This window comes from Tetrao urogallus, assembly GCF_951394365.1.
Source record: "Tetrao urogallus genome assembly, chromosome: 1".
Classification (NCBI taxonomy): Eukaryota; Metazoa; Chordata; class Aves; order Galliformes; family Phasianidae; genus Tetrao; species Tetrao urogallus.
Window position 1 is genome coordinate 23,179,540 of NC_136813.1, and position 15,536 is coordinate 23,195,075.

The 15,536-nt window shown below is 37.7% G+C and overlaps 1 protein-coding gene across 3 annotated transcripts in view; it reads left to right on the forward strand.

The window, feature by feature from the left end:
• NBEA (neurobeachin) overlaps window positions 1–10,526 on the forward strand; it is a gene marked incomplete at both ends in the record, with an annotated part of 460,977 nt that extends 450,451 nt beyond the window's left edge. For all 3 annotated transcript variants that reach the window (XM_079549697.1, XM_079549699.1, XM_079549698.1), the window contains 4 exons: window positions 3,229–3,330; window positions 7,505–7,701; window positions 8,445–8,596; window positions 10,436–10,526. In XM_079549697.1, the coding sequence (XP_079405823.1) occupies window positions 3,229–3,330; window positions 7,505–7,701; window positions 8,445–8,596; window positions 10,436–10,526 (542 nt within the window). The remainder of the gene's footprint in view (window positions 1–3,228; window positions 3,331–7,504; window positions 7,702–8,444; window positions 8,597–10,435) is intronic.
• Window positions 10,527–15,536: the final 5,010 nt, after the last annotated feature.

Here is a 15,536-nt window from a genome sequence, read left to right on the forward strand (position 1 = left end):
AAATATTCATTTATTGTCATTTTTCAGATTCTGACGTTTTACAGTTTCTTGATTTTATATTATTTTATTATGAAGTGGTGAGGAAAATGTCTTTTTGAAAATTGCATTCTTTCTCTTCCCCTAAAACTTTCTAATCATGAAATAATTCTAGTTATTCAGTACTGCTAGTTCCCTTGCAGACTGATGGCAGCACTATGTTGACCTCTAAATCAGAGTTTAAGTCAAAGAAACCTTTTGGTGTTTTTTTTTCAAGAAGACATACAGAAGAAAAAAAGAAAAGAATGGAAACATTTTGAAGTTAGTTGCATTATATATTTTACTTTTCTATTAGACCACTAGAGAAAAGAACATCTCTGAAGGAGGTTTTTCGACATCAGTGGAGGAAACTGTAAGCATCTAAACCTCTAAGTATAGCTATCTTTGATCAGGTGTATTGAACTTCCTCTTTTGTTTCTTCCGAAATCCATCCCTTCCATAGCAATAAAGCCCAGTTTTGAGTTTACATCTTCAATTTCCAGACTAAAAAGGTTGGTTTTTTTTTTTTTTTCTTACAGGGCAGATTAAAGATTGGGAAACTAGAATTTGTTGAGATAGCTGTTTTCATTAGCAGTGAAGGTAGATTGACTTATCCTGTACTATTTGATCCGAAACTAAAGCCTCAAATCCATGTTTGGTAATTCTTCTCTGATTCGGAAAACAATAGTAAAACGTGTAGAATTATCAGTTAAAATTTTGATAACAGATATGGTTAAGATTATTCAAGAAATACTGTACATTCTCTGTAAAATTTCAAGGACTACTATTGTATACTGTTTTGGCTAACTGAATTTTAAGAAAGAACCGGGAGTGTGAATGGAACAGAAGTGAGTTACTGCAATGACTAAAAAAAGGCAAACCTGTCACTTTAAAGAAATATTGTAAGAGTTTGGTTTGTTTAATAAAGTCAAAAGGAAAGGCTGAGAGGGCTGATTTCTTCTATAAGAATGTGAGCGGGGAGAAGACAAGTGAGGAGATCTGAAGCTGAAGGGCAGTGCTGACACAAGAACAAAGAGATGTAAGGTAGACAGGAATAGATTCAGACTGAAAACAAAAAGATTTCTGTCCTTCAGGGCATTAGAGTTCGGAAACATCCTTCCAAGTCACCTACCTAGCCAGCTATTCATTAATTTATTAACAACTTTATATGGTGTGAGTTTCTGCAATAAATGAGAGTAAATTCATTGACCCACAAAGCTCAATTGAAGCCCATATTCCTAAAGCATATCTTTCAGAAAGGCATACACGGTTGCCTAGATACTCCAGTAGTTCCTTTGTTAATTTGTTTTAGTGTTTAACTGTTTTTGCAGGTAGGATACTGCATTTTATTGCAGGGTTGAAGTATGTGCAGCCATTCACCCAATGGACCTTGTCCTGCCATTAGCTGTAAGATAAATTGCTTGGCTATTGGACATCTTTTATACATTTAGCTCCCCAGCTATGATCACCAAGTCACTGCTCTGCTGCATGTGCAGTGAAGAGAGAAAACACTTTAAATGCTGTGCAGCCTCCTATCCCACTCTTTATCAGTTGTGTGACCCTACTTGGAGCCCATTTCTGAAAATGTGAGCACAATTTCATTTATGATCTACAGTGCAAGATAATTCCTGACCTCTATTTGCTATTTTAGGGTATTGCAATGAAAGCTAATGTTGAGGAAGTTTTGCATTGTGACTCCAATAAATCCTCCTTTGTCTCATTGCTTTCCCAACCAAAATCACCTCCCCAGTGGGCAGAGCTTGTGTTTGTACAGAAGCATCAGCTTTCTACCTGTTTGTGCTCAAAATAAATAAAATAATGAAAATGCATTTGGCAACCTTATTATTTAACTGGACAGTGAGGAGCATGCTATAATAATTATTATCACTCTTCATTGTACAGTAGCTTATGAATCCTTGTATCAACTGTATATTATGACATCTTACCAGCAAAGACTTGGTATTGTCCTGCAGATGAAGTTACTATCTAGTGATTGGTTCCCATCTACCAATACAATAACTTGGTATCCATTATCCTAATGTCAGGCTCCTAGTCAATACCCTCCTGCTGACAGAAAATGTTCAAAACTGTCATTGAACCTGTTTCTGTACTATACGTTCTGTCCTTGGTCAGTTCCATATACAACAGATTGAAATCAAAACCCCACACTACTGAGTCAAATATCCTAAAAAAATATACAGGAGACCATTTTAAAATTGCCATCTTTATCAACTGTACCTGTCATCCTGTCCAAAGCAGATAAGAAGCTTGCTTGACAAGACTCCCATTCCAGTACAGCATGATGACTGGCATTAATGAGATTTTTGCTTCCGATTTATTGAGAGAACCCTGGGTTACCCAGTTTGTTATTTTGTGGGGGCTTAATGTTATAATACTTCATATGTAGTCAGAGCTCCAGTCCTTTGGAATTTCCCTTTTTTTTTTATTTTATTTCATTTGTACAAACTAAATATAACCAGATGAAATCTTTGTTATCTAGCATGTTGCTAATTTTTTGTTACTACATAACTTTTCCTTGCCTGGTAAAGTCATATCAAGTACTCAGTAATTCCTTACTGCATACAGAAGCTTTACTCATGTGATGTCAGCATCTGTTATTATCGGAAACAAGAGAAGTGTTGCTATTTGTCACATAAATGCTCCATAAAAGCCCACTTGTTTGAATCCACAATAAAATATGTTTTTCTCCTGCATATAGAAAAGAAAGGTTTAGGGAGCAGTCTATCCTACTCTTTAAAATTAAATGTGATCATAATAGCATATGTATCCACAGTGATATATATAAAATGATGTCTATTCATAACCATCTCTAGCTATAATTTTAATCTATAAGCATTCAATGTGACTCTAAATCAATAATGTCTATGCAATGGCAGCATCTTTCCAGTACAGTGCAGTTTCTCCTCTCTTTCCCCTACTCCAGCTTCATGAAATAAATTATGATCATTAATATAAGAACATCCTCAACTCTTGCTACTCCTTAGGTTCCTTGCAGAAGGCTACAGACAGGTACGTTTGATAGCAGGTATTTGTGTTACAGATGCTCAGAAAGCTAGGTATGAAGTATTTAAACAGATGGTGCATTTCTTTTATGCTTATTGATTGAAGGCAAATTACTGCACTGCTCTTTTGTCGTTAAGATAGGTTTGTTTTGCCATTTGTCTGTTGTTTTCTTTTTTTTTTTCCTAACAGGTGATTATCCTGCTCCTCGGGCTGTTCTGACTGGTCACGACCATGAAGTTGTCTGTGTGTCAGTCTGTGCAGAGCTGGGACTTGTCATCAGTGGTGCTAAAGGTTAGAAATACTTTTATTATTTAAGTCTTTAGAGCCTTTCTGAATGGTATTTTCCAGTCTTCCTTTAAGCTAGGCAGACTTCAGTTATCCCAAGTCTCCTCTACCAAGATGTTCTGCAGTTCTGGAAAAATTTGTAGCTGCTTACTCTGAGCATTATTCATTACTATCTATCCATATTCATGAGGCTTAGAAACAAATAGTTGATCTTTCCAGCAATCAGCCTGTACTACAATTACCCACAGATCTAGAAGAGAATTATTGATAAAGACCTGCATCTGAGTGTATGGGAACTGCTGAATCACAGCCTGAACCTCTGATTGATCACTTGAGGTGAGCAATGAGTCAGCCACGGGACCACAGGTGAAGGCAATTCACCTGTGCTGCCGGAGAGGGGAGCCAGGCTCCACCTCTCCTAGACCCATTTAAGAGCTGACTACCAGTAGAGAAGGATCTCTTCTGGAGATCCGCTCTGCTGGAGTTTTGTAGTGGCTCAGGATGTGGGTAATTGTCCTGTCTTTTCTGCTTTGGTGTAGTAACTACATAGCCAAGCTCTCTAGTATACCTCATAACTATAACATCTGTACATTCATTGATTGTACAGCTCAGAATTCTCCACCCTGATCTTAATTAGATGGCAGTTTGCAGACTGACCTTAGTCCCCTTGGCAATGAAAGCTGTGTCTATTTGCTTTGTTTAGGAATCCTTTGACAGCATTTTACCCAGCAGACTTTTTGGTGGGTAGGTTTCCAAATAATCAGGAGTTTCCATGTTTGTTGTTACACCTCTTCCATTAAAATTTTTGGGCCATCTGTTCACGCAATTTACTGCTTATTTATAGAATCCAGAATATCCAACAGTCACTAATGTAAACATTCAAAATGCCTTTCCAAACCTGCAGCAAACTCCTGTACAACTCTGCACATCAATGTAAATAAGACACGCATCTAAATGAGTTGTTGCTTAATCTTTCCTTATTCTGCCCACCTTCTCCTTTTCCACATGTTCACTTTTTTTCCTCCTCTGTCCTCTCTCATTCAGTTTCCTTTCTTCATTTGGAAAAACTGCATGTCTTTTTCTGTCATCCTTTCCTCTTTGCCTCATCTTCCTCCAGGGTGTAGATCTTACTTTCCTTTGAGGTATACAATCTGTTCTTATTTCTTTATTTTACACTAACTTTGTCATTCTTTAAAGGTTCTTATTTCCTGTGTCTCATTTCCACTCCACTCCTGGATCTTTATTCAACCACTTGTTTTTTTCTGCTTACAGTAATATCTATTTTGTACTTTATTAATAGAATCAAAGAATCACTGAATGGCTTGGGTTGGAAAAAGCCTTAAACATCTAGTTCCAGTGCCCTGCCCTGAGCAAGGATGCATTTCCCACCAGACCAGCTTTTTGAAAGCTGGTCTGCCTGGCCTTAAACATCTCTTGGAATGGGGCATTCAGTTTCTCTGGGCAACCTCTTCCAGTGCCTCACCACCCTCATCACGAGGAATTTTTTCCTAATGTCTAATCTAAATCTTCCTCTTTTAGTTTAAAGCCATTGCCCTTTGTCCTATCACTACAATCCCTTATAAAAGGTCCCTGTCCAGATTTCCTGCAGGCTCTCTTTGGGTACTGAAAGGCTGCAGTGAGATCTTCCCAGAGACTTCTCCAGGCTGAGCAGCCCCAGTTGTCTCAGCCTGTTCTCATAGGGGAGGTGGTTCGTTCTTCACTGCAGATATCCTTGTATTCCTTTTTAAAGCTTGATGCTTTTGAGAAGAAGATTGGAGATTAGGAAAAATTTCTTCTCAGGAAGAGGGGCACTGCATTGGCACAGGCTGCCCAGAGAGGTGGTGGAGTCACCATCCCTGGAGATATTCAAGTACTGTGTGGATGTGGCACTGACAGACATGATTAGTAGGCGTGGTTGATGGGCTGACAGCTGGACTTGTTGATCTTAAGGGTCTTTTCCAACCTGAAAGATTCTGTAATTTTTGAAGGCTATTTTTGAGTGCTATTCCTGCCCACTTTAGCTTTCAGCTGGGTTATTATCTTTCATACAGACTTGGAGAATGACATTTACTTTCGAAGTTGAATATGAAACTTTTGGGTAAAGATATTTTTAACAAGAATTGCTAATGGGTCATTAACTCTAGTAATGACTTACTACATAACTGTGGTAGGTGAAGTCAGTGAAGTCATTTATGAAAAAAATATGCTGGAGGACTCTGAACCTAATTTTGTCTTGCAACACTGCTATTTCCTTGTCTTTTAAGGCAGCCTCATACGTTCTTACTGTCAAAGTACCCTTTTCAACTATCTTATTGCAAATTTCCTTTTATTAGGATAGCTGAGGTTTGTTCTTAGTTACCTTTTGCTTCCTTCAGTATGCAATGCAATAGAAACATCTATTTTTAGAGCTAAATGCTGCTGAGGGTCAAATCCATAATATACTTGTAATAAATTTGGAGAGTTGGAGGCCCATCCTGTCAGATTCTGTTCTCTGGGTTACTCTTCTCACATTTCCCATTACTTTGTAGACTATTCCATACATCTTTATATAGGGAAAATCTTTTTTTTAAAATCATGACAGTTTTCCAGCAGATGCTTGTTTAAAGTCTTTTTATTTATTTCCTGTCCAGTTGCTTTCCAGTTTCTATTACAACATTCTGTTACAGTGCTGTGTGGCACATCAGTGCTGTGCGTGCTCCCTCACAGGGAGGTTTCCCTCCCTGTGTCACCTCCATCACGCACGCAGACATCCTGACAACCTGTGCCAGGGCAAGGAGGTGAATAGGACTCCCCTGAGAAAGTCCTGTGCCTCAGGTTGATGTCTGCATTTTCCTGTGCAGCATTGACAGAAAAAGAGTGGGCAGTTTGTGTGCCTTTTTGCACCAGAGTCTGAAATCTGAAGATTTTGTTGTGTGCCTTTTTCATGCCCAAGACCAATCAGCTGAGCTATTTGTCAGGGTACTTAAGTGAGAAGATGTTAAATTTTCCAAAAGGAAAGTGTAATATGGTATTTATTTGGAAACTGGAAGCATCGCTGGCATTACAGCATTTCCAAAGCTAGAATTCAACAATTTGAGAAAATAAATTAATTCCATTGCAGATGCACTCTGTAGACTAAGTCAGACTCAGTCTCTCTGCATAAGGCTTGTTGCAAACACAGACAAGGACATGCACCGGAGGGCTCGCAGACAAGTGCATCAGTGCTGTATTTTGTTCTACCTGGGCAAACCTAGCCATAGTGTTATCTTCAGAGAAGTTAGAAGGGCTTAATGTGAGGTGGCTGAGTCTGCCAGCACGAATTTATTATGAGAGTCATGAGCCAGCTGTACAAGGAAGAGGTAACTGTGATAGTCCAGAGATACTCGGTGATTCATTAAAAAAATATTTATTATTTACTGTGACTCAGACTTTTAGAAGGAGTACACATCTCACTTTCAAAAGAGCATTTCTCATAGATTTTGAAATGGAGATATCATAGTGTTGCTTCTTAAACTGCACCTTGTAGATTTCAGAGCTCACTTTCTCTTTCATTAGCAATAAAAAAAAAGACATGAAAATCTCATATCAAAGTCTTTCTGGAGTAATAGAGTTACAGTGTGGTCTTCTGAAAACTCTTACAGTCCCAATCTTGTAGTTACATTGCTGTCTGTCAGATGATGCCTATTGTTAAACCAATGAAATCTATGACTGAAATCTATGCATATAATGCATTTACTGTGGGAGAGGATCTACAGAAACTGCCATTGACTATAAGAGAAATATGCAGTGATATGGTTATATGCCCTCTGGGAGTTGCTCCTACTAGTCACTGATAGGGCTCCATCTGTTTAATGTGAATGGGCAGGCTGAGAAGAGTTCCTGTTCTTGGAGGAAAGACCAAGGCCTCTAAATGCTTGGAAAAATATCCTGATATTTCAGAAGCAGATCAATGACAACTGCTACCAGTTTAAGGAAATAAAGAACTACCATCTTTGGACACATTTATTTTCTTAATTTTATTCCTTAATTCTTGCATTTTCTTTTCTGTTTTCTATTTTATGTTCTTTGAGTCAGGATTGCATCTTCTCATAACTATGCAGGACTAAAATGATATAAATGTGTATTATGCTTTGCCTCTGTGCACAGTTTATGTAGTTTGTATAACCAGCAAAAATGTGATATATTATCTTTTCACATACAGAAGGTCCTTGTCTGGTACACACAATTACTGGAGATTTGCTGAGAGCCCTGGAAGGAACAGAAAACTGTTTGTATCCTCGCTTAATTTCAGTTTCTAGTGAAGGTCACTGCATCATCTACTATGAACGAGGACGGTTCAGCAATTTCAGCATTAATGGAAAACTCTTAGCTCAGATGGAGATCAATGATTCAACCAGGGTAAATCTAAATACAAATAAATACTTGTTGTGTCTTGCTTTTATTTATTAAAATAAATTGCATTTATTTGCAGTGTATTTTAAAGGAAATCACATATGTAAAGTTTCCACCTCCCAGCTGAGTCATATTCAAACACAAACACTCTCATCTCCATCTCCAAATGTGAAAGTGCACTTGAGCATTTTCAGAGTGGAAAAAAACAAAACAAAACAAATTCTGTGTGATCTCTTAAAATTCTTGGAATTTTTGTTTGGAATTAAATTCAAGTGGGAAACTTCTTTTTTTTTAAACACAAGTACTCAGAAGTCCATTCTTCACTTATTAGTCCAGATGTGAATTCTTCCCTTTGGGGCTCTGCTCTGTGAAGAGCACTTGAAGCAGCATTAGGAATGCAGATCACTGCCCCGCGTCAGGTGTTATTGATGGTATCTAGCATTGTGGGACAGGAAATGTTATGTGCTTAACTCAAGTCTTGGCAGAAATACTGGAAAATGTGCTGGGTTTGTGGTGGTGGTGGTTATCATATACCAAAACCCATGTAATTGTTTTATTTAAAATTTGGAGATCCCTAATTTGTTAGTTTTTTTTAATTATTATTTGGAAGAAAGAGAAGTGGGATCTTTTTTCTTCAAATGTAAAGTGGGCAGAGGACAAGAAGTGCTTGTAAGTTGACTAAATTTAAGTAATGGTCATTCTCCATAAAAGCTAACTGTGTACCTCTGTTTTGTCATATTTATCTGAAGGCCATTCTCCTGAGCAGTGATGGGCAGAACTTGGTAACAGGGGGAGACAACGGTGTGGTGGAGGTATGGCAGGCCTGTGACTTCAAGCAGCTCTATATCTACCCTGGCTGTGATGCTGGCATTAGAGCTATGGATCTGTCTCATGATCAGAGGTGAATTTGTCCTTCATATCTGTATGTAAAAAGTAAAACATACTATAGATCTCTGTTAATGTTAAAGTATGGTGTTAAAGTATGAATTAAGAAGATACGATATGAAAACATTACACATGTTATTATCTGGTTGACTTGTTCTAATCAACGTGTTGTCTGATCCTTGAGTCTCATACTACCAGCAGTTAACTTCAAGGCAAGATCTTATTTCACTGAAATCAGTAAGCCAGAGCTTCAGCCAGCAGAATATTAGTAAAATTGCATTAACTTCAGAACATACAAACAACCAGACTGGGTCAGACTGCAGTACCAATTAACAAACGCGTTGAAAAAAAGTTCAAAAGTTCAGCATTAAGAGCTTGAAAACTTATTGGGTTTGTGGGTAGACTCTAATGTGCAGTATTGCCAGGGATTTATCCGCTAGGAATGGATATGGACCTTTCTTTTTGAACTTCTCTAAACAGTGGAGGGGCAGTGTACAAGTGTACAAGATATTTGCAGTGAGTGCTGTGGCAGTGGAATGCACACTGCAAGTATAAATATATATGAACCTGGTTTGTTACTCTACTACTGTAATATGCTAATGGTATAAACCTGTATGTTGCATTTATGCAGGGTTATGAATGGATTTGCTGTTTACATCATGTGTGAGTTGACATTTATTAATATACAGACTCATAAAAAAAATTACTAAGACATGAGAAAAAATCATACAGCAGTCATATCTATTTATTTTTCTTACGCTTTCCAGCATTCCTATGCTATGGTACCCATTTTGTAAAGCAATAAAAACCTACAAACCAAGTACTCACCTAATTTATTCATATATGAGTAGATGACGAGAAACAAGATTTTTGTCTCAAACAATCTAATCAAAACCTAACTTACTGGAAGAGGCCTATTTGCTGCTGGAGCTTTGCCAGTTTATGTATGCAGTACTGTGCTATGTTCTAAGAGATTTATTTATACTGTGAAAAATTTCTTCTAGCCTATTTTCTCTACCCCTGATGGTAATATTAGGTTGGGAAGCTCCAGCTGTGCAAAGTGCTTTAAGTATCTGCTTAGCTCTGGTCGCATAATTAAGCAGAGAATGGATTTTGTACGGTTTGATAGAAGTGGTGATAGATATCTAATCCAATTTTAGAATTCAGCTACCAGAATTAGAGGGTATATGATAACTGGAAAATCATCTCAACCATTGCCACCAGAACTACATAAGTATAGGTGTAAATTTCAATATAAAGCTTTTTAGGAGAACCAGAGTGTGATCAGCTTACATGAAGCTATGATAATAAGCTTCCATAATAACTAGTGGAGATTTACTCAGTACATTCTGTGGAGTCCAGTGGACAATTTAGCTCACCCAAGTACATGTCCAGCGACCTATAGAGAGTTCATGTTAAGTTGCACTGGGTACTGATTAGGTCCCTAGTTTGGTTTCCACCCCATAGCCAGTTAGTACTGTTTGAGATGCTTTGGAGGTCTGAGCTACATATGAGGGGTGGCGCATGAACTAGTAAAGGCTCACGCACTTCCAGAGGGGCACCTAGAAGCAAGGCAAGATAAAGAAGACCATCTCAAATTATACTGAGCTTTTATCTATGTGGAAGTAAATAAATGGAGTTCTGGACCTTCTTTGGCCATAATGGGAGTGTGGGAATTGGGCTTATGTGTAGATACCTAAATTTAGTGTCTCTGTAGCAAACTGAGTGCATCTATGAAGTTTACTTCCATACAACATTGCTGAAGAGCCTCGTTCTTTTTGTTTTTTAAGTGTTTATTTCAAGCCATAATTTGAGAAAGTAAATGAGAACTAACACGAACACGTGTCTCTTTCAGAACTCTAATTACTGGCATGGCTTCTGGCAGCATCGTAGCTTTCAATATAGATTTTAACCGGTGGCATTATGAGCATCAGAACAGATACTGAAGCGGAATGAAGAACTGAAAGCCCAGGTAAAGCTGAGAGCACAAGTGCTGCAAAGAAAGGTGTAGTCTCTGGTGGAAAACCACGTCTGCATTGACCTCCGTTGTACATTCCATTACACCCAGCAATAGCTGTACATTGTAGTCAGCAACCATTTTACTTTGTGTGTTTTTTCACAACTGAACACCAGCTGCTGAAAAGCAAGCTTGTATCATGTAAATTATATGAATTAGGAGATGTTTTGGTAATTATTTCATATATCTTTGTTTATTGAGAAAAGGTAGTAGGATGCGCCACAAGAGACTTTTGCAAATTCTGAGGAACCTCGTGTCCAGTTGTTTCAATGTTTAGGCTATGAACCTAACATGCATCCCATCTCCAGCCTCTTTTCAAGCTGAGATTAAAAAAAAAATAATAAATAAATACGTTTGATACTTTGTACATCAGATGCACATCTTAACTTTAAAGGGATACTTTTGTAAAAGTAAAACCTTGTATAAAGAACAAAACCGTTTCTTAATTTTATTGTGGAGTTACAACTTGCATGTACTTTAAACCTGATGTCTTGAAGGAGCAGGTGCATTCTCACAAATCAAACTGGAGATCTGCCTGAGGGTATGGCTTGTGTTAAAGGGTTGAATTTGGGCGCAAACAGTAATTTTAACATTTTCACCAACTCATTCTTTTTCACTTTTTGAATCTAAACTTTACCCTTTTTAAGTGGAGTTCTGCTCATGAAGCATTCGGATAAAAAGCCATCATTTGCCATATTTATACTTTACACAGTAGAAATTAAATTCCTCCTTTTGAAATTAAAGACTAGATAGAAGGAGAGCAAAGAGGGGAAGTTCAGTTTCATGATTTGCAATGCTTAATGATTCCCAGTACAAAGTGCTATACTTCTGGATTGCTAGCATTTGGCAAGGAAACCATTGGGCAAGAGAGCCTCAAATGATGTTTTTCCCTTATTTTCCTCTGAGCAGCTTGGTTTCTTCAACAGCCTTAGCTTCATTGTGGAGGTGACTGAGGTTATTCTTTTTGGTTCTTCTAAAAATCTCACCTGAAGCCACTCAGACTAAGGCACTTCATGTTTTACAATACTGTAATGATAACTATCAGAATAATTTTCTGCACATTATACTGATCAAATTACACCCAGGGGTATATACACTTTAATTCATGTTTCTTCTTTGTATATTTGGTGACTGTATTGTCATAGATGTACATATTGTGTCGGTAGGGCTATGAGGCATGTAACAGGAATGTAATTTTCTCAGAATTTACACTCATTTGCAGTCATTTATTTAAAAAGATAATGGATTCTTTGTATTGGCACTTTGCACCAGAAACATATCATTATTTATTGATGTGATTACTTATTTGTTCTCCACCTTGTATTAGTAAGTTTAGCACTGAATTTCCTTCTTCATTGTTGTTTGTATTTATAAGGTTCGGCAATCATGGGGATCATCCTAATGATTAAGTTATTCATCACCAGTCTGTAAGCAATATCTTGAGTTTGTAGCTTAGAATTGGGAGAATATTGAACATCTGGAAGACAAGTTCATTTCATCTTGAGATCATGGTGAAATATTTTGGATATATAAATTCCTTAAGCTATTGTAACCATGTTTTATTGCAAAGATGTAAAATATGCCAGATGTGTGTGAGTTGGAAATCAAAAAGAAAAATAAAATATGCAAAGAATTCAGTGATAGCTTTTCATTTCAATGAAGTTTCACATTGTCATTAGGAACAATTATTTTAAGAAATCATTCCTTACATACAGATTAAATGCCAAAAATCATGCATGGCTGGATTGTATTTCCTGGGGCATCAGGAAATGAAAGAGAGATTATGGTGTGTTTTTTCAACTCTTTTGATTGCAAATACATGAAAAGAAACTACAAAAAATACTTTGGTCAGCAGAAGGATCATTGTGAACAGGCAATAACCTTATATAGTAGACCTCACAGAAAGCAAAGATCTGATGAGAGCCATTTTGAGTATCTCTGACTATCTGATAAAATTGAATTAATTTCAGCTTAGATTAGACTTCAAAAGTTAGACATCTACAGTCCATGCACAGCAGAACAAAACAGGTGGGTTAAATCACATTTTGGAAGTGCTGAGGTCCCTACAAAGGTTCAGCAAGTCCTTGTAGATAGGTAGCTATCTAAATGTCAGACATCCGATTTAAGGTAGCAGAAGTAGGCAAAAGACTTTCCTTAAAATTAGAAAATTCTTGATTGACTGCAAAGCAGAATAACAGCCAACACTTCAATTTGCCAACCTACTGATTGTCCTTTCATGTGTAAGCAGTGTAAACAATTATCAAAACAAACCAAAAGCACTGTTTTATAACCTTATTAGAGTTCAGTATGCAATGTAGTAGATTCCTATTTCTATCAACCAGTTTTTGAAGCAGATGACTTATGTTGGTTGTTTTGGGGCTGGAATAGAGACAAGAGAGTAGGTTACTATGTTAAGAGTGTTATTTGAAATAGTTTTATATCCCAACCTGCAGTCCATCAATATAGTTACCTGACCTTTGTCACACTTCGTAAACTAAACTGAGGGATTAAAAAATAAAAAATACAAGTCCCATTCAATAATAACAAAATAATAAATTTTCATCTCCACTATGGTTGAAGTCATAAAAATGGAGTTTCCACAAAGGCATAGAACATGGAGAATGTATTAACAGGCTGGAATACTCACATGTACCAACTTTTGTGTTGAAATACTGCTTTTGCTTATTAATCCTTATTTGATTTCTAGCAAGATAATAAAAATAATAAAAATTGAGAAAAAAAATGTGATTCTATTAGAATCAATTTATGTTAATTATATTAGTATGTTAATATCTTTGTTAATCATATTAGTGCTACCTGTAGCAGGATCACATAATGTAGAAAAGCAGTATGTGCAGATCTTCAGTTTATGCAATAAGACTTCTCCAAAGCTTCATCTGCCCCATCCATCTCTTTCAGAGAGTAAAGCTAGACTGACTCACCATTTTTCTGTATAGAAACTGATTCCATGGAGTCTCTGAGAGCTGCCTGATGAAACAGCTTTGACCAGAACAGCTAAATGGGGCCAATCTCTCAGCTGAGGGATATGCAGCATTAAGCATACAACTGTGCAATATGACAAGAAGGAAAAGAATGTGCAATTTCTGGCTGTTTTCCTGCCAGTCTGTCCTAGCCTAAGAAAAGGACTATAAGCTAATGCTGGCCAGGAGCATAATACAGCTGCCGTGAGGCTTTTTCCTTTTCCAGATTCTACACTGCTTAGGAGGGAACTGCTTTCTCTGCATGAGCAATGATAAAAGACAGACTGCATCTTTTTACCTCAAGGAAAACTAGTTAGGCTCAATTTACTGGAAGAGCTTCAGATAAATAATGATGATGCTGATAGAGAATCTCGTGGGTTGTACTGGTAGAGCTAAAAACACTGCCTGTGAACAACTGTTGTGATGATTGCCTGTTATAATACAGGGTATGAGCCCCACTGACAAGCAGGCAGGATGCTTGATGCACACCTCATGCTGCCGGGGATAAAAGCAGATACAGGGAGCGAAGGGCTGACTTCTGATAACAGCAGGAGAAGCATCTCCTGATACAAGACATCTAGTTCCTATAAATATTTTATTTGGAGGTGTCTAGCTGGCGTTTGTGCTTACAATTTGAAGTGGTTTAATTGTGGACTGGTTTCCTTAAAGTTCTTTATTTTATACCATTATTTACAAACACTAAAAATGAACACATTAAAATAGAAGGTTGTATTTAAGAAAGGAAAGAAGGATTGGAAAATTATTACATCTGTTCAGTACAGAACAGTTTATAGGTTTTCTAACCACAGTGATTAGTTTTGCAACATCTACAGATAAGTTCAAGATATGCAACTGACAAGAGAACAAGTCTGGAGATTGCTTTCTTGTAAACTTTATAAGCTGTGGCCATATAATTAGTTTACAGAGGATTTTACTTGGATGAAAACCTGCCAAGCAGCTGTCTCAGTTTATGGATCTCTCTGCAGTGATCATGCCTGACCAGCACAATGGCTCTGCATCATGAGCAGACATATATCCTCACTCTGTTCCACCCCACTTGCATGAATGAAGTTGTGGATAACAAACACAGGTACCTATGGGTAAAATTCAGAGTTTGGAGTTCTATTAATTCACTAAGCGCCTGGCATAAGTGCCTCAGGATGCCACAGTACCAAGCTACTGTCAGCCTCAGGTTCCTAATGTGGGGCAGAGAATAGGCTCTTACATACAAAACTAGATAGCCAGGAAAGAAAATCTTCTCTGGTACCAGAAGACTACAAACAGCTAAAAGCTGGCAGCACTCGTGGATTTGACTTTAAAGTTTCCTGTCTGTTTATGCTTTGAAGAGATTCCGATTTGGCAGGATGCTGCAATGACCAAGCCCTGTGGCAAAGCTAATCCCAGTGTCACATCTGTGCAAATTTAAGCCGTTAAGAATGATGCACACAGAGTCCTTCACTGCATAGCAGATTGCTAGAAAAGGCAGCAGAACAATTGCAAGTGGTCTTTCAGTCTGGCAGTACAGCTATACATATAAATCCAGAGCCCATGGCTGTTCAGATACATTACTTTGTACAGAGCTATCAAATAGTAAATAAAATGTTCCCAGAAGCCAGTGTTCCTGCATGCACATCTTTTCAATTAAGAATAATGGCAAAAAAAAAGGCTGCTTTGGTAAGAGGGCAGCAGGACTCTAAGCAAGGACCACAGGGCTGGAGGAGTCTCAGAGGGAGGTACAGCTTTCCTCTTCAGCCACAAAATGCTTGGGCCATTTCTTCTATGTTTAGATGTTGCACTAAGGGATATGGTTTAATGGGGAAATATTGGTGGTAGGAGGACAGTTGGACTGGATGATTTTGAATGTCTTTTCCAATCTTTGTGATTCTACGATTCCCAAACAGATCATCCCACATCCCCTCTTGACACATCCCTTCCCTTCTCTTCCACTAACCCTCCTG